Here is a 20,236-nt window from a genome sequence, read left to right as displayed (position 1 = left end):
GTTGAAAATAGAATTAGCAGCTATTAGCATTTTTCTTCGAAAAGTGCGGGAGAACTCTTTTTACCATGGGGTGTAGGGCTTATTTTTACATACGTACTTTTCTACGAGGTCTTTTTTCAATAATTTCGCATAGCAAGGTCAGTTAACTTGTATGATGAAGAGCATGTAGGTCATACTGTCTTGCGGATGTGGACTCTCCTCGAGGGCGACCTAGTTGAGAAATTTACTTCTACAATTACAGTGGTGGAGCCATTGGACACAACGGTTTGAAATCCAGGAGGATAATCAATTTGTTTTCTTTCAATTCGCACTAGATTTCGGCTGCAGTGTGCGGGATTGAACAAGTTTGGTATAGCGAAACAGGGTTGACTCACCACTAAGCCATCGAGGAGACCACAAAAAATCATTCATGCTGCTTTCTCTGCAAATGCTATACGAGGCGCGCAAGATGTAAGTGGCTATTATTAGCTCACGAGGGGAAAAATGGCATTACAAAGAGCCCATATGACCGCGTGCAGGGCAGTAGTAAAGGTTGTATTAAAATTGCTATATCCGTGCGCATTTGCGACTTTTTTTTTAATTTTTCAGGTGATGAAGCACAGAAAGCAGAAAAATAAAAAAAGAATGGGACATCTCATTGATCTCACTCTATTATTGCCTGTCCAGACGGAAACAACTCGGAAAGCACACATGGAAAGGCGCTCCATAGAAATGATAAAGAGTGCTGGATAAAGGCTGGGCTACTTCAGCATTTTTGACTGCCACCAATCTGTACAGTCCGCAGGTGCGCTGTATTCATGATCCGTGAATTACCTCAGTCACATGGTTACGCGGTGGCATAGCAACGAAGTGCTGCCGCTGCCTTTTTTGGACGCACTTCGCGTTCGTCCCTCAATTGCATTTTTCATGTCCCGATTTGATGATAGGACTTGGTGCTTCCTAATTAGGCAATATGTAAATAGACATTTGAGGATTAGTCCCAATGAGAAAGAAATATAATCAAAGCGTGAACTAAGTGGCTAGTGTTATTGTTTGGACTTCGCTGCTCTCAAGAAACATTTCACTTTGATATCAGTCTATACCTGGGTAAACGGAAGGACGTCGAGTTCCAAGCAATGACAGGTGAACTACTGGGTGAGTCAGAAAAAGCTGGTGAAGCTGGTGAAGCTGGTGAAGCAATAAACACTCTTCTTACCGAAATAGATAATGAGATGAGTGTCATTACGGAAGATGAAGAGCGTAGGAGCGGCTGGAGAATTCCATTGCACGAAATTGGCGACGAGACAATGGAGATGATTATTTCCCACAACACGCAAAGTAATACGCCACTGCAGGCTAAATCAAGTGTGATCACGGGAGACATTCAATTGAATGACGAAGCCCAGGGGGACAAACCGTTACCAACGAAGAAATCAGTCGTCTTCAGTGAAGGTGTCAGCCTCCATGAGTGGCCAGCAGAGAAGAGCGACGTAAAACATAACGTGGCATATGAAAGTGACGAGAATAGTGAATATTGTAAAAGCAGTTGTCATGAGGAACCCAAACAGTCAAATAATACGCAATGGAAACAATCAAAATTCAGTCTCAACAGCACCAACTCGGCTGAATACAAGGAGAACCAGTTGCTGATGTATGACACGGAATCGGAAGATGAACAGGAAGGTGATAAAAAAGATACAGTGCTCACTAAAGAGGAATTACAAGAGCATACTATAACTGAGAGAGATCAAAAACTATCACATATATTAGATTCGAAGGTAAATATACATAAGCTGAAACAACTAACCGACGAACTAAACCTTAGATCAAATACGGCGGAGGATGAAGAAAGTAAAAGTTTCAAATTCATTTTACCACCAACAGAGCCACTTGTCGCTTCTTCTACGGTCGATAGCCAAGAAACAAGCATGATACAGTTTGAGGGGAGCGAGCGGATCGGTAATCAATATTATAGCGATGACAATGAAAGTGATAGTTTCTCAACCAACTCCGTTGATGGTTACGTAAATGAAATTAATCACTCTCCTTCTAAGATTCCACTCACAAATACGATGGATATAAACAATTTTCAGTTAGACGGCACTGAAAATGAAGCGCAAACCAGAATATCCTCCGGTTCTTCGTGGGGTGACAGTGTAACAAATTTAGCAACAATAAGGCATGATAGATATGATCTACTCGAATATAGTTCAGATATTCCAAAGGAACTGCAGTTCAAAAGTAATGAAAGAAAGGGATCGTTCAACACTTCGCCTATCGCAGCAAATCGTAACATTTCTCAAGTGTTCAGTATTGCTACGACTGCAGACGGTTATAAATCTGCAAAAGAAGTACCAAGTGATCTTGCTTCCATAGCGTCAGATACAAAATCTAACTCAGACTATAAATCAGCCTTTAGGTCAGTCGAAGACTTAGGTATCTCAATGAACTTACCTAGAGAAGAAGAAACTTTGCAAGATATTCATAGCCGTGTCGAAAATACAATTGAAACCTGTGATTTCGAAAGCACAGACGAGCAGAATCCGGATTTGTACGAAAGTAGAGATGTTCCACAAATTCCTCTTTTACCTCTTGATTTTCCAAGTAATTTCGAGCATTCTAAGAACAGTATCACTGAAAATGACTGCAATGAGACTGAGGATGATCATATGACTCATGATGAAGGTGAAAGAGCCGAATTGGAGTTTACTGACTTGCATGATCTGTCAGATACGGTTAATGAAAACGAGCAATTTTCGTCGGAGGCTTCCTTGAGAAAAGAATCAAAAAATGTAACGGATATGCAAAAGGAAGAGGAAAAGAATGACAATGAAATAGAGAGTCCAACTTCAGATGTAGATTGCCCAAATATTGACGCAAAAGCTGGCGAGACCCAAGTTGATCAAAAAGACACGCGTGACCAAATTCTGTTGGGAACTGCAAATCGAGACGATTCTAAAAGATGCGATATGAGGTTTTCCGAGTCTGAAAGTAAGCCCATTCTGCCACCAGTCCAAAGAGTTGCGTCTATATTCATAGATGACCCTTTTGGTGATGAAGGTGATACTTCAGGTGAATCTTTGGATCTCACAAAGTCTGTGAAACCTTCAAACTATCTCTCTATATGGCACATGCAGGAAGAAGATATCAAATATTCGTCCCCCGCAATGAGCTCCAATTCCCAGTTTTCTCAATACTCCGTTACAACAGGTACCTCTGCTGAATCATCTTCTCATACTCCTAGTACTACGCCAATCGAATCAAAGTATAATAAAAATACTTTCAAATTCAAACCGAGAGTAATAAGTCGCAGTAGATTTTATTCTCCTGATAGCAAACTAGAGATTCCGGATTACGAGAATGACTATGTCATAGCAAACTTTGAAACCGCATTGGATCCATTGAGAAGAAATACCATAATATCTAAAAGAATCCAAGAAAATATACGTAATCGCAGGATCTTGCATCCAAGAAGTGCTTCCATTAACGAAAAATTGACTTATTTTCCTGAAGCAGTGGCAACTCCTGAAGAAGAGCCTGCGAAGAAAACAGATACAAGTATCACACAAGAGAGCTTTCACGAAGAGAATTCATTCGATCGCACTACACAAGATCTTTCTGAACAAAATCTGGCATTAAGTTCTACGTCCGACCAACTGGATTTACTTCCATGTACAGTGGACAGTGAGTTGGGAAAGGGTTTTGTTTCTTTTCTTGAGACCTTCGACTGTGACAATAAATCCACATTCTCGTGGCAAACTCACAAGGAGGGCTCGCTCAATATTTGGGAAGATGATCATGATCTTCAATGGGAAATTGGAGACGGACGAAGGAAAAATGCATCCTTGGAAGGCATCAACAAATTGTTAGCTGATGACAACCTACAAATTGACAATTCATCATTTGTAGAAAATCCTATGACACCAAAAAAGAATTCAGCAATTTTGAAAAGTCCAGTTAAGGAGGTATCAGTTGGGCGTGGACTTAGCGTCAAGGGCTATGAAGCCGATGTAGCGGAAAATGGAGAATCCGATCGAGAATCCGTGAAATTCACCAGTTTTCTAGCAAGTCCAAATCATAGAAGCTCTCCTCAAAGTGGTATGAAGGACACACATGTTGATAGTCCATTCAAAATTCTTAAGGCAAAAAAATTAGAGGAGCATTATTGTGATCTTGAGGAGCCACCGATGGAAAAAGAACAGGCTAGCACGCCTCCGACAAATGCGGATATCTCTGCACAATTCCCGCTGGAGAAGCCACAAACTGTTCCTTTGCAAACCGATAACACAGCTAGCATAAAGAGTGAAACTCTTGCTTTTCCAGATAAAGGTACTCTTTACGTCAAATTGAAGACGGTAGTTAATTTGCCTCTGCATGGTTTGGTACATCATAATGCCAAGTTTTCTGTTGAATTTGACAATGGTGAAAATGTAGTCCGGACGCCTTGGGCTGCAGCCTCAAATGAGAAGTCGATTGGCGTTGAAAAAGAATTTGAAATTGTGTTAGATTCAAAAGTGGAGAATTTAAATACAGTAGTAATCACATTGAAGTGTCGCTATGAAAAACCTCAAGCAGAGCTCACTGAAGTTGTAGAGAAAGTGCCAATCCCAAAAAAGTTTATGTTCGGTAAAAACAAATATGAATATAAAAAAAGATACGTTCAAAAACAAGTGAAACACGATGAGTGGGACTATTTATTTGCTCAAGATGGTTCATTTGGACGTTGCGAGATAAGATTAGATGAAGCTTTTTTGAATGCGATAAGATTCCAAGAGAAATTTTTTTCTTTCAATTTGACCAATGAATGGTCTCGTAAGCCGGACTTTAACAATCTGAAAAAACCGATCTATGAATTACCTCGAAGAGAGCCATCAACCGCTGCGACTCTCAACATGGAAATGTGCTATTTGGAAAGGAGTGCACCATTAGAAAAGTTTCCAAAAACTTTGCAAATTGCTCACAATATAGTGAAAAAATTCCAAACCCAGCAAGCAATCACAAAAGAAGGTTTCATGTTGCAGGAAGGAGGGGACGTACACAGTAGGATTCAAAGAAGGTATTTCAAACTTCAAGGTAATAATATGGTGGGGTATCATGAAATAACGAGGGAACCTAAAGTTGACATAAATTTACTCAAAGTCGTAAACGTCTTTGAGCCCGGCAATATCCCAAGGGAGGGTGAAAGAAATTTGACAGATCTTGTACTTTTTGGTGGAAGCATTCGCTTGACCTTTGAAAACGGTGAGGAGATCTACTTTAATTCAGATACAGAAAGAGATACAGAATCATGGTACCAAGTATTGAGAGATGTTGTTGACTTAAACCAATGTCATCAACCTTGGGTGAAACAATTACACGAATTTACACTGCTTAACTCACTATGATTTCTTCGATAATAAATATTGACTTAGCCAGGCAAATTTACAAATATAAGAAGAAAACTTAGAAGTATTGATAATATTTAGAATGCCTTTTTGTTAAATACTACATAAAGCTATTTCTTTTGAAGGTTTGGGTTTGAGTTTGGGTTCATGGGCGGCATCATACCTGGCATACCAAAAGGTGGAAATCCACCAAACATTGGAAGTGGCGGAAATCCCGTCGGCGGCATAGATCGATTACCATTATGTTGATTCATCATGTTATTACCATGCATACTATTTATATTATTCATGTCTCCCGTATTATTAGTAGATTGCTCCATTTTATTGGGACCATTTAGCTTGCCTTGTTGCTGCAGAGTGAGTAGACCCATAAGAATTTTGTGTGGATTATATTCTTGTTGTAATTTTTCTTGTTTATGCAAATATTCCATCCATGTGTATTCATTTAATCCATAATTGAAATAATCGCTTAAATTAGCGCCCGGTTGTCTCCATGGCTTTTCCTTTAGGACTTCCGGATCTAAGGTTGTGATAGGTTGTCCTTCGAATGTTCCCTCAGCCTCCAGATCAATTGATCCATTCGGCACAGCCTCAGTAGTTGAACGTTCAACCATATTTACATCTGCAACTTGAGCTGCTTCAGGTATAGTTTCAGCAGGCGCAGTTGCTACACTAATGCCACTAGACTGTGCACCAACAGCTGATGTGGATGTTGATGCAGAGTCCAGACGCGTGGAGTCAGCGCCTGTGCTAATTATAAACTCGACGTCCGAGTCACTTTCCTCCTCGGAAGACACGCTTTCATCATCGTCAGCCTCACTAGAGTCATTACTAAGGTCACTTTGATTTGTCCCTACTCCACTAGTAGTTGATTTTTCGGACACCTTTGGTTTTTTTACCACACTTTTATCATTATCTGCATCATCAGTTTGCAGTCCTCTCTTTTGCCCTTTGGCGTCTACAGATTTATTTTCTGAATCAGACCCATATAGAAACTGCTCATCCTCATCATCACTGGAGCTCATCACGTTGATATTTGAGCAAAATGAACTCCTTCCACGTTATTCTGCAACTTACTTAGCATACATCTAAATGGTCGATATTCATAAATCTTAAGTTTTTGATACTCACCCTTCAATGCAATGACGTTCGCAGTGATAGAACGAATCTTTCTAAGATCGCATGTCGATGGTACTACTTAGACAAGTCTGAGGACTACAGATTTCTCGACACTTTAACTCTAAGCCAAAGGTAGCATTTCCTCATGTTTTCGTAATTCATTCTGAACCTTGCGAAATATAAAGGATTTTTATTGTAACATCAATTCGGCTCAAACTTGATTATTGATTCTTGATTCTTTGGTCTGTTTGAGAAGCTTCAATAGAAAATACCTAATTGTAGCAAGAAATGTCATTTTAAAACTGTTCTATAGAATCGGAAGCAAAAATGTACTACATACGCCAATCGATAAATAATTGTATCACGTCCGAATTGTATGCTGATTTTATACGTGATCAACTAATAATGCGTCTATTAGTGATACCCAGTGCTGAACTGCTATTAAAACTCCATGCGAATAATAGAAAGGGTATCACAGTTAAGTTTGACTCTTTGTCGTGCAGCTCTATTCCAAGTGTCATAAACAATGTAACGATTGAAACAAGGAAAACGAGAGTTAAAAATAGTTTGGAATGCTTCGCGTTTCAGAGTAAAGCAAATCGGAATCGTTTTGAGAGCAAATGTAGTCTGGTAGGATACTTGAGTCGTTACCGAAGTTCTGCCTGAACGCCAAGTAATTCAAAAGTAGGTCTTGCTAAATTTGTATGAGATTTCCTGAAACCTTACTTTATCAGAATACTCCTGGTCCTTTGAATCTGCGGTGTAGTAGCCCGCATATCTTGACAGTTTGGCATTAAGTGTACGGATTAGAAGGGAGTCTTCACCCAATGCTTGTGGAGGATTTTGTTGCTTGTGACTAGACTTGATTGAATAATGATAATTTGAACCGCTGTAGAAAGTGCCTGTTTCATGCTGTTTAGAGAAAGATCCCATATCTAGGCAAAGTTTCAGATCTACCTTCTTTTGAGGCACACTCCTGGGTATCAGAGTATTCAATTGAATCTGGAGATTTGTGTTGGAACAAGCAGGTGGTTTATGATCGTGTTTATGATCCAATAGCGGCTCATCGAAATTATCGTTAGCCTCTTCTATACTATCAAAGAAGTCATAGGATGCAGAGGCAGTCCTACTTTCCTCTTCTGGAGGCAGTGTTGCTGAAAATAATGATGACGACCGTGATGTTGTAGCTGATTGCGAAGTATTCGAAGGAAACAAAGTGTCTATTGTTGTGTGAAGTTCTTGGGGCTGTGTGTTCATGGAATCCGCCGTGCAGCTGAATAGAGCATTTTGATTAATCATGTGAATAGGCTGTGTATGAATTAATCTGTGCAACTGTGACGATTCGAAAAATTCATCGTCATCGAAATCGTCGAGATCATCATAATCACCAACATCCGTCTGCAAAAACGACTCGTAATCTAGCATTGAAGAGTCATCGTCATGTGTGTCCATGTTCCATTTCTCGTTAAAAGTTTCATCGAAACAGTCTGCAGCCATACACTCATCGGCCATCATTTCCTGTACTTGTATTCGTTTAGTTGTTTATGTGTTCAACTGTATATCTATCGCAGAGGCTACTTGTCTCGCGCTATTTGAGGTACCATCCAGTCACACAATATGCGAAACCATGCAGATCCTGAAAAACCTCAAAATGTTGCTGCATTTATATATCAACAGGAAGGACCTGGAGCCCCGCCAACTTGCCCACATATAGCTGCCGATGGAGCAAGTGGAGATTTCCACATTTCCAGTGAAACCGTCGCAGTTTACATTGGGAAAAGAGAACGAGATACCAGAAGCCCAGAAGCCCAGAAGCCCAGAAAAATAGGAGAGTCACCGGTCTCATTTATTTTTGTCCCAAATTAATTAATTAATTAATTAACTTTTCCATTCAATTGATGAATTACCTAATAGTTGCTCGACTTGTTTGCAGGGAAGAGCAGATTTTCCCGATCTGGTAATCCGCAAAAAAAAAGTATACTGGTGAGCGATACTAAAACAAGTAAAAAATCCCTATTCGAGTCGCTACATTGTGAATCAATTATTGAACTTGTCTTACTACTTAGTTTTGTAATCGAGATAGAAAAAAAGGTTGGAAGCGGAGCGAAAATGACAGCGCGAACAGGCGCTGCTCCGAGCATGCTACGGAGTTTTGTGTGTCTGTCTCAAGGAAAAAGAAATGCATGCAAGACAAAACTCCGAAACGCGCCTCGTCGTTTTGTCACAGGTGGTGACAGATTACATTTTCAAAAGTGCCAATCTGCCTGTCAATCAGTGAGAGAGTCTGTCAGGCAACTGCCACAGACCTTCCGGCAGCAGGAGATGGAGTAGCGGCAGGTACAAATCATTACCGAAAGGGGTTAAAATGTCGGTGCCTTTCACAGCTTAACGAGGATCCCCCACCTTTCACCAATTGTGTCATTGCTTTCAATTTATTCTTGAAATGATACATCATATTACACCGAGCAGAAAGTACGAAACAGGAAATTAGAACTACTCCAGGAAGGCACTGCGCAATCAGTAAGATACACATAACTGACGTTGTGCGGGGGCTGCCAAATAGGAAATGCACGCGCAGGTTAGAAGCTGATCAAGCTGTAGCCCTGGATATGCTTGGCCCCGCAAAGGCAATTATTTCACTACACGCACATCTTTTCTCCGAGAAAGGTGCTTTTGCTGCAGTTTGAGCCCATTCTCCAGAGGACGGAAGCAGAAACGACAGCTGAAACTCCACAACAGTAGAATGTGCAAAGGCACCTGCAACTGAATACTGACATCATCGCCCATTGATGTCCCGATAGAGCCTTTTCCCGGTGTCACATGCATACTTAGGCCTACGCAGAAGGTGGAATATAGAAGGGATTGAGTGCGGTAAAGAAACCGCCCAATCTATTATCTATATTTGTGCTGCACGTACGTCTCTTTTTGGCCAATAACAGCATTGTACCAGGATTTGCGACTGCTTTTCTTCCGCATCCGTACACCGGTTTCATTTTAGATTGGGCATCCGTACATCTTGCGTTCTGAGAGGCTTTTTCTCCGATTTTGTTTTTGTCGTTTTTACGTTTTACCCACCGGGCGGCGTCGGCCGGGCCCCAACAACGCTGGCAGCTTCTCGAGCGAGAATAGGGACCTCGCTTGCCGTGCAGGGAGTAGCCCATGTTCTGTCTTTTTTTCAATGGGAACCATGACAGGTTTGAGGAATATAGTGATAAAACGCTTTCATTTAATGTTAGGTTCTGTTCCTCCTACACTCCAGTACCTGTTCACAGTAACGTAAGACAAAATGTATGATATAATGATACCCTATAATGGAGTTGGATAATCAGTGGTTGGAATAGTCGCCCGAATTGGACAGCGTGAAAGAGAGATGTTCAAATCGTGGTTTTAGAGATTTTGGCGATCCGGTGCGCCTGCATTGGTCACCGCTAGAAGATGTTGCACCTCCATAACACAGCACCTGTGTCACCAGCTGCTGGAATGAGCCATGACAGCTCACACCATTGGATACTTTTCAGCGTGACTTTCCACCAAGAATCGTCGACCCGCGTCTCGAGCTTTTTTACTAACTGCAATCAAAACTCTTTCTTTTCAACAGGGCTAAAAGAACTAAGAAGGTTGGTATCACAGGTAAGTACGGTGTCCGTTACGGTTCCTCTTTGAGAAGACAAGTGAAGAAATTGGAAGTCCAACAACATGCTGTCTATGACTGTTCTTTCTGTGGTAAGAGAACCATGAAGAGAGGTGCTGCAGGTATCTGGACTTGTGCTTCATGTAAGAGAACCATCGCTGGTGGTGCTTACACACCATCCACTGCGGCCGCAGCTACTGTCAGATCTACCATTAGAAGATTGAGAGAAATGGCTGAAGCTTAAACTCATTTCATACATATATCCTTTATGTACTTCACTTTATGTAAAATCAATCATTGAAACTCAAAACTGAACTCGAGTGAACTCAGTAACTTAGGAGTATTGAAACTTAGACATACATGTGATATGAGCGATTCGTGCTCCGGATTATAGCATTGTTGTGATTGTCATGATGAACGTCTCGGTTGAATGGAGATTTCAGTCACCTCGGACAAATTCCAAAAAAAAAGATTTAGATGTCAGTATACAAGTGACAGAATTCCTCATGTTCCCCCGCGGCCCCGAATCCCCATAATAATTCAATGGTTGAAACAATGTGACACTCTTCCATAATTGCGAGCGTTTTCATTCAGTAATTTTTTTTGAAAATTGTATGATGTACATTTTGTTAATGACCTTTTAACCGCACCGTGTTGCTATACAAATCACCCAACTCGTGCATTAAGGGCTTTTACCTTGCTTTATTCGGTTTATATGGTGAACTCCGGGTATAGTGGAAATCGGCGGTATAAAGACAGCAAGCATGAATGGAACAAATAATATAATAACGTATTTTCGTCAGTTGTACGTTATAATCGAATATATATATCTATATATATTAGTGCTTTAATTCATATGGTCGATTTCAAATAGTTTCATTACGAATTAAATTGACTTTGAGCTATCGATTGATTAAGTACGGAAGAACATGTCCCAAAAGAAGAAAGCCTCCCATCCAGTTGTGAACCTTTTAGCGGGTGGAACAGCAGGTCTTTTCGAGGCCCTGTGCTGCCATCCGTTGGATACCATTAAGGTGAGGATGCAAATTTACAGGAGAGTGGCAGACTCAGGTACCAGACCACCTGGATTTATCAAAACTGGTAAGAACATATATTCTGAAGAAGGTTTTCTTGCCCTATACAAGGGACTGGGAGCTGTCGTGATTGGTATAATTCCGAAAATGGCCATAAGATTCTCAACTTATGAGTTTTACAGGACTTTGCTGGCTGACAAACAAACAGGAACAGTTTCAACAGGTAATACTTTTATTGCAGGTGTGGGTGCAGGTATTTCGGAGGCCGTTTTGGTTGTGAATCCAATGGAGGTCGTAAAGATTAGATTGCAAGCACAACATTTAAGTCCAGCAGAGCCTGGAATGGGCCCAAAATATCGCAATGCAGTTCATGCCTGCTACACAATCGTCAAAGAAGAAGGTATCAGTGCATTGTATCGAGGCGTTTCATTGACCGCAGCAAGGCAAGCAACAAATCAAGGTGCTAATTTCACGATATACTCCAAATTAAAAGAATTCTTGCAAGATTATCATAAAACTGATGTACTGCCTTCTTGGGAGACTTCCTGTATTGGCTTAATATCTGGTGCAATCGGACCATTTTCTAATGCTCCCCTGGACACCATTAAGACGAGACTACAAAAGGATAAATCTGCCTCGACCGATTCTGGTTGGAAGAGAATTGCTTCTATTGGAGCTCAATTGGTCAAAGAAGAGGGTTTTAGAGCACTCTATAAGGGCATTACACCAAGAGTCATGAGAGTGGCGCCGGGACAGGCCGTTACTTTCACAGTATACGAGTTTGTAAGAAGACAGCTGGAAGATTTGGGTGTTTTCACCCCAAAGGACCCACCGAAACCATTGAAATAGAAAATACCGGCACAGAGCGTATCTCTTAGCTTGCCTCATTTTCTTTATTCCTATTAGCATTTCCTTTTACTTTCTCTCTCGTCTCTTCCTTTTTTCACTAGAAACTGTATCTTCAAATGTATAATCTCAATACGAAAAGTCATTATTCATTCGTCACTTGTAAATGTTCCTTTGATTCGTTCGAAGGATGGCCATTGATCCATTACAGAATACATTTTCCTGTCTGCGTTGGCAATTACAGGTAAAGGAACATGCACGCAGAACTAAGAATCCAATACATCTGTTCTAGATAGCCCTATTAACCTTTCAATCTGTTTTTACTGGGAATCAGCATAGCACGGTTGATAAAGCCTTAAGTATTTCGACTAAGGCTACATTTAAACCTTTCAATCCTTCGGTAACGAAGAATTAAGGAGGATTACCGAACTGCATAGCCAAAGTAGCTGAAAACGTGTGTCTTGGGAGAGAATAACCATTGCTGGATTCAGGAATGGGTCCAGTCGTTGGTCAATTTGAATTCTTGTGGCCTTTCCATTTTCCTTTTCCAGAATTGAGTGTAAGTTTTTCTTCGGAGTTTTTTTAATAGCAAACGAAAATGTGCGATGGGATGGTATTCAAAAATTAGGATATATAAAGGGAACGAGAATCTTATTTTCTAAAGCGCGCTTATCAAATGATAAATGATTACACACAATTTATATGAAGATGTCGTCAGTTCCAAGATACTATAAATTTTCAAATGGAGTCAAAGTGCCAAGCCTAGCCTTGGGTACGTATGATATACCACGTAATTCTACAGCAAGTATTGTCTATCAAGCTTTAAAATGTGGCTATCGCCACTTCGATACAGCAGTGCTTTATGGAAATGAGATGGAGGTTGGTGAAGGGATTTACAGATGGCTGAAAGAAGATCCTGTCAATAACAAGCGAGAAGACGTCTTCTATACTACCAAACTTTGGAACTCTCAGAATGGTTACACACAAGCCAAAAAAGGGATCGCTGAGTGTCTGGACAAAATCAAAAAAATAGGTTACATTGATCTGCTACTGATTCATTCACCATTGAGTGGCCCTCAAAAAAGACTGGAAACCTACAAAGCAATGCAAGAAGCTGTTGAAATGCGTTCGGTGAAATCCATAGGTGTTTCCAATTACGGTAAACATCATATTGAAGAACTTCTATCCTGGAAAGACTTGGTATACAAACCTGTCGTCAATCAAATTGAAATCTCACCTTGGTGTATGAGAGAAGAATTGGCAACGTGGTGTCAGAGCAAGGGCATTATAGTCGAAGATTATGCTCCTTTGACTCATGGATATAAGTTAAAAGACCCTGAACTGGTCAAAGTGGCTCATGAAGTTGGCCGCAATACGGGACAGATTCTAATTAGATGGTCATTACAAAAAGGATATCTACCACTGCCCAAGACAAAAAACCCAGATAGGCTACCTGGTAACATAGATGTGTACAATTTTGAGCTAAGTCCTCAGCAAATGGAGGCCATTGAACACCCGGAAGATTATCAACCTACAGACTGGGAGTGCACTGATGCACCATGATCGGTTATTCAAACCAAAAACAGTATATAATAGAATCATTATTGATTATTCTACACTCTAAATTTTCATGAAATGACTACATTCTTGACCTAGCGAAACTTTTTAAAACCTTCGAAAAAATCGAAAGCCAAAACATCACCGTCTCGCTTGCATAAATAATAAGAAGTATCAGACTTATCTGCAAAACACAGCAACTAAATCTTGAAATAGTCACTGGTTCTAGTTATAGAAAGTGATATTATTGTGGCCTTGCTTTGAAAGAATTGTGCGGTAAATCAGTATACTTGCTTTACTCTCGGTGTTTTCATTTACCCTTTTTTGTATGATAATTCAAAAAAAAAAAATAATCATTACATCTACCTATAACCTAAAACGCGAACGGAAACTCAGCTAAATTGAACATATATCAAATCGGAATGAGCAGCGAACGCTCGGTTGTCCCATTAGAATCAAATCCAGATATTTTCACGGAGTTTGCCCATGATTTAGGACTGAATGAAAACTATTCCTTCATTGATGTATATTCATTGACAGACCGCGATCTTCTTGGGTTTGTTCCCAGGCCCGTCAAAGCTCTGATACTTCTTTTCCCGTTGAATGCATTTTTCGAGGACTCCAAGAATAAAACACCTGCTAACAAAGGTGACAGCGAAGATAATCGCGGTGAGGCGACAACAAATGACCAACCGGTTTGGTTTAAACAAACCATAAGAAATGCTTGTGGACTTTACGGTTTGTTGCACTCGCTATGCAATAATGCGGATCTATTAAGTAAACAGTCAAAACTTCTGGAGTTTTTAAAAGCGGAACCAAGGGAAGACAATAAGTATTGCGATTCTTTGACGGATGATTTTGTCGTAAAACTCAGCGAAAAGCACTCAGATAAATTCAGTTTGGGTCAAACAGTTGCTCCAGATGCGGTGGATGATGTCAACCTTCATTTTATCACATTTGTTCGAAAGGAAGGAGAAGTTTATGAATTAGACGGAAGGAGAGCAGATGGTGCCCATCTAATAAGTTCAAGAACAGATCCAGCTACCGACCTCATTGGTCAACAATCCGTTATAGATAGAGTTCAGTGGTATATGGAAAATGCTGACGAGGATAGTAAGCTTAATTTTTCTCTGCTTGGATTGGCGCCATCCTGGGACTAAGGACAAGGGTTAGTTAAGAAGAAATTTCACATATATGCTTTAATTAAACATTTATAGACATCAAAGTACTTATAGGGAAACTATTGCTGACCTCTGATATCGATTGCTTTGGAGCCGGAATACTGTCGTACAATAGCGTGCCTGCAGGCCTTCGTATCCAGGAGTTGATATTCATTCTCCTCACCCTGATTTTTTATATGGAGGAATTTGTTCAGTTCTCTTTTTCGAAACCACTCTATTAATGCTTCTTTGTCTTCGAATTTTAATTCACTCACAAGGAAGTCCAAATTGATTTGATTGTAACTTTTACAAATGGTTACTAAGGATCTTAAATATTCCTTTTCAATGAATGCATCGACTAGCTTTTTACCTAGAGTTTCCAACGAAACATATATTTTCATGAAATTATGATAGTCACCCATCAATCTTGCATGCGCTAAATCAAAAGCTGTTTTTACCATTCGATTACTGAAAACAGCTGGATTTTTCTTTATAAGTTCTAGTCTCAGCATGTTTATGTTACCATTGTCTTCGGTTAGCGTATAATAAAGAATTCTATAGCTTGTAAACTCTTCAAGAAAAGATGCTTTGATACTGGATAATTCAAACAATACGATCAGCCGGCTTTGGCACTGATTGAATTCGCCAATATCGCCATTTTCTAGTGCAATTCTGGCGTGGGATTCATAAACTTTTACAGTGAACTGATTTTCAATCATTTGAACCCTGAGGTCTTGTCTCATTGATTTGAATTGATCACATAAATACTGATAGCTTGCCTTCTTCTTTTTGTGCTTGTTCATGAGCAGCGCATATGTCTTTTTCAGCACTGTCAAAGGTCTTACAAGATTAGGATTTGGCTCAGAGGTTAATCTTAAGTAAGATTTTTCTAGATCCTGACAAAGTCCAATAATACGATTATTCTTATCAAATTTATGTGATTTCGTACTAATAGCATTCAAATTAGCAAAATTCTCATCATTGTCAAAATTATAGTTGTTGCTGTTATCTCTTGAAGTCCTGAACTTTTCTGCTCTTTTTTTTCTTCTTTCTTGCTCCTCTATGGAACTTGCTGAAGCATCTTCCTTCAATTGCTTGGAAGACTTCATATTATTACTCATTTTGCGTTTCTTATTGTTACCTTTGATCAAATGAGCTTCTTGAACACGGGCCAGCCCAAAATTTTCCCTCGTTTCAACCGAAGAGTCGAGTGGTACTTGAAACTTATTGTTTGCAGCCTTTGTTGAACTCATGAGGGGTCCGGCACCCCCATATATATTCATCGACTTTCCTGCCTGTGGCTCCAAAATGGTACCAGAAGCGCTAGGTATCGGTAAACTTCTTTGAAGTTGTGCATTTGGTAAGCTAAAAGCGGGAACTGATGCCATAAAACTGGTGGCATTGTTGATTCCATTACGGTTTCTTTTAGTTGGCGCTGTTTGAAGTGGATCTGACCCACCCATTATTGAAGCTGTATTAAATCCAGGTGGCTCCACTCGTAGCGGTGGTGACTCTGGTGGAGGTGCTGGCACGTAGGAACTATCATCATCTCTTGTCTTTTGATCTTTACTGCGTCTTTGATTTCTTGATTTTCCCAAGGCCAATGGAGAAACTTCATTATATGTACTTCCCATGCTCTCACAACAATCCAGAGCTCTTCAGAGTATTCAAAAGTTATGGTGCTCAATTTTCTAAGTCTTTCATATTATAATATCGGGGACTTGTAGAACATCTTCAAATTCTTACCTTCAAAGCTTTCGGTCACGTGATTATGCAACCCGGTAAAGTATATCACAACCTGTTCAAGCCTTTTGCTTACAGTTCATCTCTTCAAGCAGCCATTACGAATCCATGGCCCTCATAATATTACTGCGCATTCTCTCTTAGCTGATTTACATTATTTTTATATAATATGACGTCTGTTGCATATATATGTTTCGACATGAGCGCGAAATTATTTACAGATTATAGCACTGCTAGTCATCATACGAGCCAAAAGAAAGCAGTCCTCCGCCATGACCCGAATGTCTTGAAAAGTAATCAAAGTCTATCGAGAGGGCGTTTGCCAACAGGACTGCTCTTTGATCCAAGTTTAGCACAGAGTCGCCAATAACTTCTGGCGGATGAACTCCATCGAAGCTCTGACTTGAGTCAAACCTGACAATATAAACACCGGTATCAGTAAACATTTCTCTGCCCAAACCAACCCAATTTCTATCAACACCTGCAATGATCTTTCCCTTCTCGTCTGACACAGGAAAATCAAAAGACAAAAATGGGGCATCAATTTGGCCAAATTCTGAGAATGAACCATCTGAGCCTTTCTCCCTTTGGAACAGCTCATACCTACGTCTCCACAGGTGCCAGTTTTGGATAGATTCACCCACAAGGATGCCTTCGGAAGCTGACTCACCAATCACCTGTGGTATTGGCACACCACTGGAGCCACCAAATGTTTTGCTCGACACAGCGCTCGATTTAGCAGGGGATTCCAAGTAGTTCTGCTCAACTGTGGTTACTGGTGGTAAAAATGCTTTAATGTGGGAATTGATCCAGGAGAACGGCCTTTTGATGGTCAAAATCACATTTCCCCAATTGTCGAAAACATCAACTGTAAATGGTCTGTGTAATCTGTATACTTGCCTCATTATCGACTTCATAAATGAGAAGTCTCTTTCCTGCATATAGCCTATCCTATTCCCCATAACGTCCAATATTGCATACTTATTTGCTTGCTCGAACCCAAGAAAAACGTTCATCATTTCCAGCTGACGTTCTACAATTATTGTGGGTTCATTCAAAATTCTGGTTGCAATAGGATGGTGCGGTTGAATGAAAGTAGTTTCTGTATTACTATTTTCAGGGGATTCCCATGGTCGTACTATTCTTGTTGGTTGAGCCTTTTTTGCCGCCAGCCTCCTAAATGCCCCATTTTTAACAGCATTATGTGTGAAGCTCGAAAGGCTTCGTTTAATTGTACCGGTCAAACTCATAATGGGAATCTATTAGCAGGGATAATTCATCTAACCAAGGGGGGAGCCTGATTCTTGCTTGCAAATGTATTGATGGCAAATTCGTGGTATATGATGTTTCTTCAAACTGCCATCTTCAAAAAACGGTATGATCATGATGGGATCTTCCGGTCATCTGCTGCTCTTGAAGGCAGTTATGAGAATTTCCAAATTAACTTTCAAACCTGTTAGCCTCCCGTTTGAGATCCATATGACGATGTTACTCGTAACTGGACTCAGAGATTTCAATGGATGTAGACCAAAGACATTGACGTAGTGCGGACACCGAATTAGGAGAGAAAAGTGATGTTCATGGTCATCAGGCAGTCAATTGTCATGCGCTCTTCTCGATCAATCATAACAGGATACCTGACTCACAAATTCATGCTCTCTGCGTATAAACTTGTTTTGCTCGTTATCTGAATATTACCCCAAGCGATTCTGACGTAGTGGTTTATAGGACGTGGTTCATAGAAATTGTTTCGGCTCGTAAACTATCGATGGGGTCTTTATCACAATTCCTGGAACACATTAGGAAAAGTATTGCTACTTTTACTGTTATGTTGAACTATTGAGATAAAGAAGCACTTCTTTGTCTATGGCATGAAATTAAATGATGAGCTGAACGAAATGAGATGCCTGGAAAAAGTGTTGGTACTTACACCGAAGAGTAACACCTATTGTGGCACAAGGCGTAAAAGGGAGCGAAGGAATCTCATTTTCTAAAGTCATAACGCGGCCTGTCACCAAACCATTTCTAGAATGTGATATAATTGTTGAAATATAAATCGATATTGTAAGATACATTAAAGAGATGACTTATAAGAATCAGAAAGAGACAATTGGTCTGTAAAACAAAATAAACGAAGTCAGATGAAACCCTAACAGAATGTCAATCGATACTGGAAAGATATCGGATGATAATCTATCACGAGACGTTTACAACTCAGGAGTCTGACTACGAAGGAGTCTATGGCATGGAACATGAAATAACAGTTGTACTGTGAATTCTATGGAACTAGAAATGGTGTGATGACGATCAAAATTCTTCACCCGTCGTCCTCTCTTATGGTTCAATAGGTGCGAATTGCTGGGTATAAATCCTGAAGTATTTTCCAGATATTAATCCAAGTTCAATTAGTTTTATCTCAATTCATGATATAGAAACCAAGGAATTATATATCTCTATAATTAAATATCATAGCATTATCATCAATGTCAAACCAAGTTACTATCGACAACGCCGAAGAAAACATTCTTTCTAAATACATCTGACGTCAACGGATACCAATATATATCTCAATGATTTGAATGCACACATGTTCCAAACGGGGTGAAGGAGAATCTTCGATCAAGACGCAAGATAGATTTGAGCTCCAGATTTCCTAACCTATATACATGTGTGTTAAATGTAAGATAATATACATTGTATGGGAGTTTGGCCGAGTGGTTTAAGGCGTCAGATTTAGGTTGTTATCAAGTTAAATTCTCTGATATCTTCGGATGCAAGGGTTCGAATCCCTTAGCTCTCATTTTTTTAATTTTTATAATTTTTTTTCATTCTTAATGCTTTTTTCATCGTAAGTAGAGAAGATAGGTCGAATGAATCAAACAGGTGTAATAACTTCACTTTTAAACATACTTGTGAACATATTTAGCGTAAAATAGGGTGGGTGATCTCACGTTTGTGATAGTAACTGTGAAATAATGTTGCGTACACTCTTGAGCAAGAGAGGTATCCATACAGTACCCAAGTTGCCGAATGCTGCTCAATTGAGGCAACAAGGTATTCCTAATGTTCTAAGCCCAGCTGGACTCAATGTGGCATGGGATCAACACCAGAAGTATATTTGTGATAAACTTACGGTGGCAACCAGCGGTACGAGTCTGGAGTCATATCTGCCCTTCCATTTAATACTTAATACGGCCAAAAAACCATTTTTAACTCACGTTTTCAATCTGGCATCAGCAGCTCATAATAATCATATATTTATCGAAAATATACTGCCGGCTACTAATTCTGCCACTACCCAACCATCCCGTTTGTTTTTATCAAGTATTGAAGAATCTTTTGGCTTCGATTGGGAAACATTAAAGACTGAAATGGTACGCCGTGCGGAAGCCGACGTATTGGGGCAAGGCTGGCTATTTCTAGTGGAGAACAGTAACAAAGAACTCCACATTTTGACAATCCAAAATAACGGGACACCTTATTATTTCCCAAGAAATCAGTTATTCGATTTGAACTCGGCTCTGACCTTAGAGGAATTTTCCCATCTCGAGGAGATCAAAAAAATGATCAACCAAAGTGGGAAAAAGAAGTTGGAGGATTGGACCATTCCATTAATATGCGTAAATCTATGGGATCAGGCTTATTTACACGATTATGGCGTACAAAATAGATCAAAATATGTCGAGAATGCTTTGAATAATTTGAATTGGTCTGTTGTTAACAAGAGACAATATTCAGATCAATCATAATGACCACAATATTTTTCTTTGGTATAAATTATCA

At 39.9% G+C, this 20,236-nt stretch overlaps 10 protein-coding genes and 1 non-coding gene across 11 annotated transcripts; 7 read left to right on the top strand and 4 right to left on the bottom strand.

Annotated features, from left to right (window-relative positions):
• Positions 1–1,115: 1,115 nt before the first annotated feature.
• On the top strand, positions 1,116–5,363 carry BUD4 (Bud4p; the record flags this gene model as incomplete). Its single annotated transcript, XM_037287304.1, has 1 exon — positions 1,116–5,363. One exon carries the CDS (start codon positions 1,116–1,118, stop codon positions 5,361–5,363), a length of 4,248 nt encoding a protein of 1,415 aa, XP_037143199.1.
• A 110-nt stretch (positions 5,364–5,473) lies between these two features.
• On the bottom strand, positions 5,474–6,388 carry FIP1 (cleavage polyadenylation factor subunit FIP1; the record flags this gene model as incomplete). The annotated part of the gene is made up of 1 exon (XM_037287303.1): positions 5,474–6,388. One exon carries the CDS (start codon positions 6,386–6,388, stop codon positions 5,474–5,476), a length of 915 nt encoding a protein of 304 aa, XP_037143198.1.
• Positions 6,389–7,160: 772 nt separating this feature from the next.
• On the bottom strand, positions 7,161–7,997 carry IME1 (transcription factor IME1; the record flags this gene model as incomplete). Its single annotated transcript, XM_037287302.1, has 1 exon — positions 7,161–7,997. One exon carries the CDS (start codon positions 7,995–7,997, stop codon positions 7,161–7,163), a length of 837 nt encoding a protein of 278 aa, XP_037143197.1.
• A 1,771-nt stretch (positions 7,998–9,768) lies between these two features.
• Positions 9,769–10,357, top strand: RPL43B (60S ribosomal protein eL43; the record flags this gene model as incomplete). Its single annotated transcript, XM_037287301.1, has 2 exons — positions 9,769–9,770; positions 10,081–10,357. Coding segments are annotated over 2 exons (279 nt in total).
• A 685-nt stretch (positions 10,358–11,042) lies between these two features.
• On the top strand, positions 11,043–11,996 carry SFC1 (Sfc1p; the record flags this gene model as incomplete). Its single annotated transcript, XM_037287300.1, has 1 exon — positions 11,043–11,996. The coding sequence occupies one exon, from the start codon at positions 11,043–11,045 to the stop codon at positions 11,994–11,996; it is 954 nt and encodes a 317-aa protein (XP_037143195.1).
• A 699-nt stretch (positions 11,997–12,695) lies between these two features.
• HG535_0B05080 (aldo-keto reductase superfamily protein) lies at positions 12,696–13,556 on the top strand (the record flags this gene model as incomplete). Its single annotated transcript, XM_037287299.1, has 1 exon — positions 12,696–13,556. The coding sequence occupies one exon, from the start codon at positions 12,696–12,698 to the stop codon at positions 13,554–13,556; it is 861 nt and encodes a 286-aa protein (XP_037143194.1).
• Positions 13,557–13,972: 416 nt separating this feature from the next.
• YUH1 (ubiquitin-specific protease YUH1) lies at positions 13,973–14,710 on the top strand (the record flags this gene model as incomplete). Its single annotated transcript, XM_037287298.1, has 1 exon — positions 13,973–14,710. One exon carries the CDS (start codon positions 13,973–13,975, stop codon positions 14,708–14,710), a length of 738 nt encoding a protein of 245 aa, XP_037143193.1.
• Positions 14,711–14,790: 80 nt separating this feature from the next.
• On the bottom strand, positions 14,791–16,344 carry THP3 (Thp3p; the record flags this gene model as incomplete). The annotated part of the gene is made up of 1 exon (XM_037287297.1): positions 14,791–16,344. One exon carries the CDS (start codon positions 16,342–16,344, stop codon positions 14,791–14,793), a length of 1,554 nt encoding a protein of 517 aa, XP_037143192.1.
• Positions 16,345–16,686: 342 nt separating this feature from the next.
• Positions 16,687–17,703, bottom strand: AIM25 (Aim25p; the record flags this gene model as incomplete). Its single annotated transcript, XM_037287296.1, has 1 exon — positions 16,687–17,703. One exon carries the CDS (start codon positions 17,701–17,703, stop codon positions 16,687–16,689), a length of 1,017 nt encoding a protein of 338 aa, XP_037143191.1.
• A 1,450-nt stretch (positions 17,704–19,153) lies between these two features.
• On the top strand, positions 19,154–19,253 carry HG535_0Btrna3L. The gene is given in 2 exon segments: positions 19,154–19,192; positions 19,209–19,253. It is a non-coding gene; the product is annotated as a tRNA-Leu (tRNA).
• A 175-nt stretch (positions 19,254–19,428) lies between these two features.
• Positions 19,429–20,202, top strand: RSM26 (mitochondrial 37S ribosomal protein mS42; the record flags this gene model as incomplete). The annotated part of the gene is made up of 1 exon (XM_037287295.1): positions 19,429–20,202. One exon carries the CDS (start codon positions 19,429–19,431, stop codon positions 20,200–20,202), a length of 774 nt encoding a protein of 257 aa, XP_037143190.1.
• Positions 20,203–20,236: the final 34 nt, after the last annotated feature.

The sequence above is a fragment of the Zygotorulaspora mrakii genome, chromosome 2 (assembly GCF_013402915.1).
Source record: "Zygotorulaspora mrakii chromosome 2, complete sequence".
Taxonomy (NCBI): domain Eukaryota; kingdom Fungi; phylum Ascomycota; class Saccharomycetes; order Saccharomycetales; family Saccharomycetaceae; genus Zygotorulaspora; species Zygotorulaspora mrakii.
Note: the sequence above shows the minus strand (reverse complement) of the source record. Positions and strands in the feature narration are given on the sequence as shown.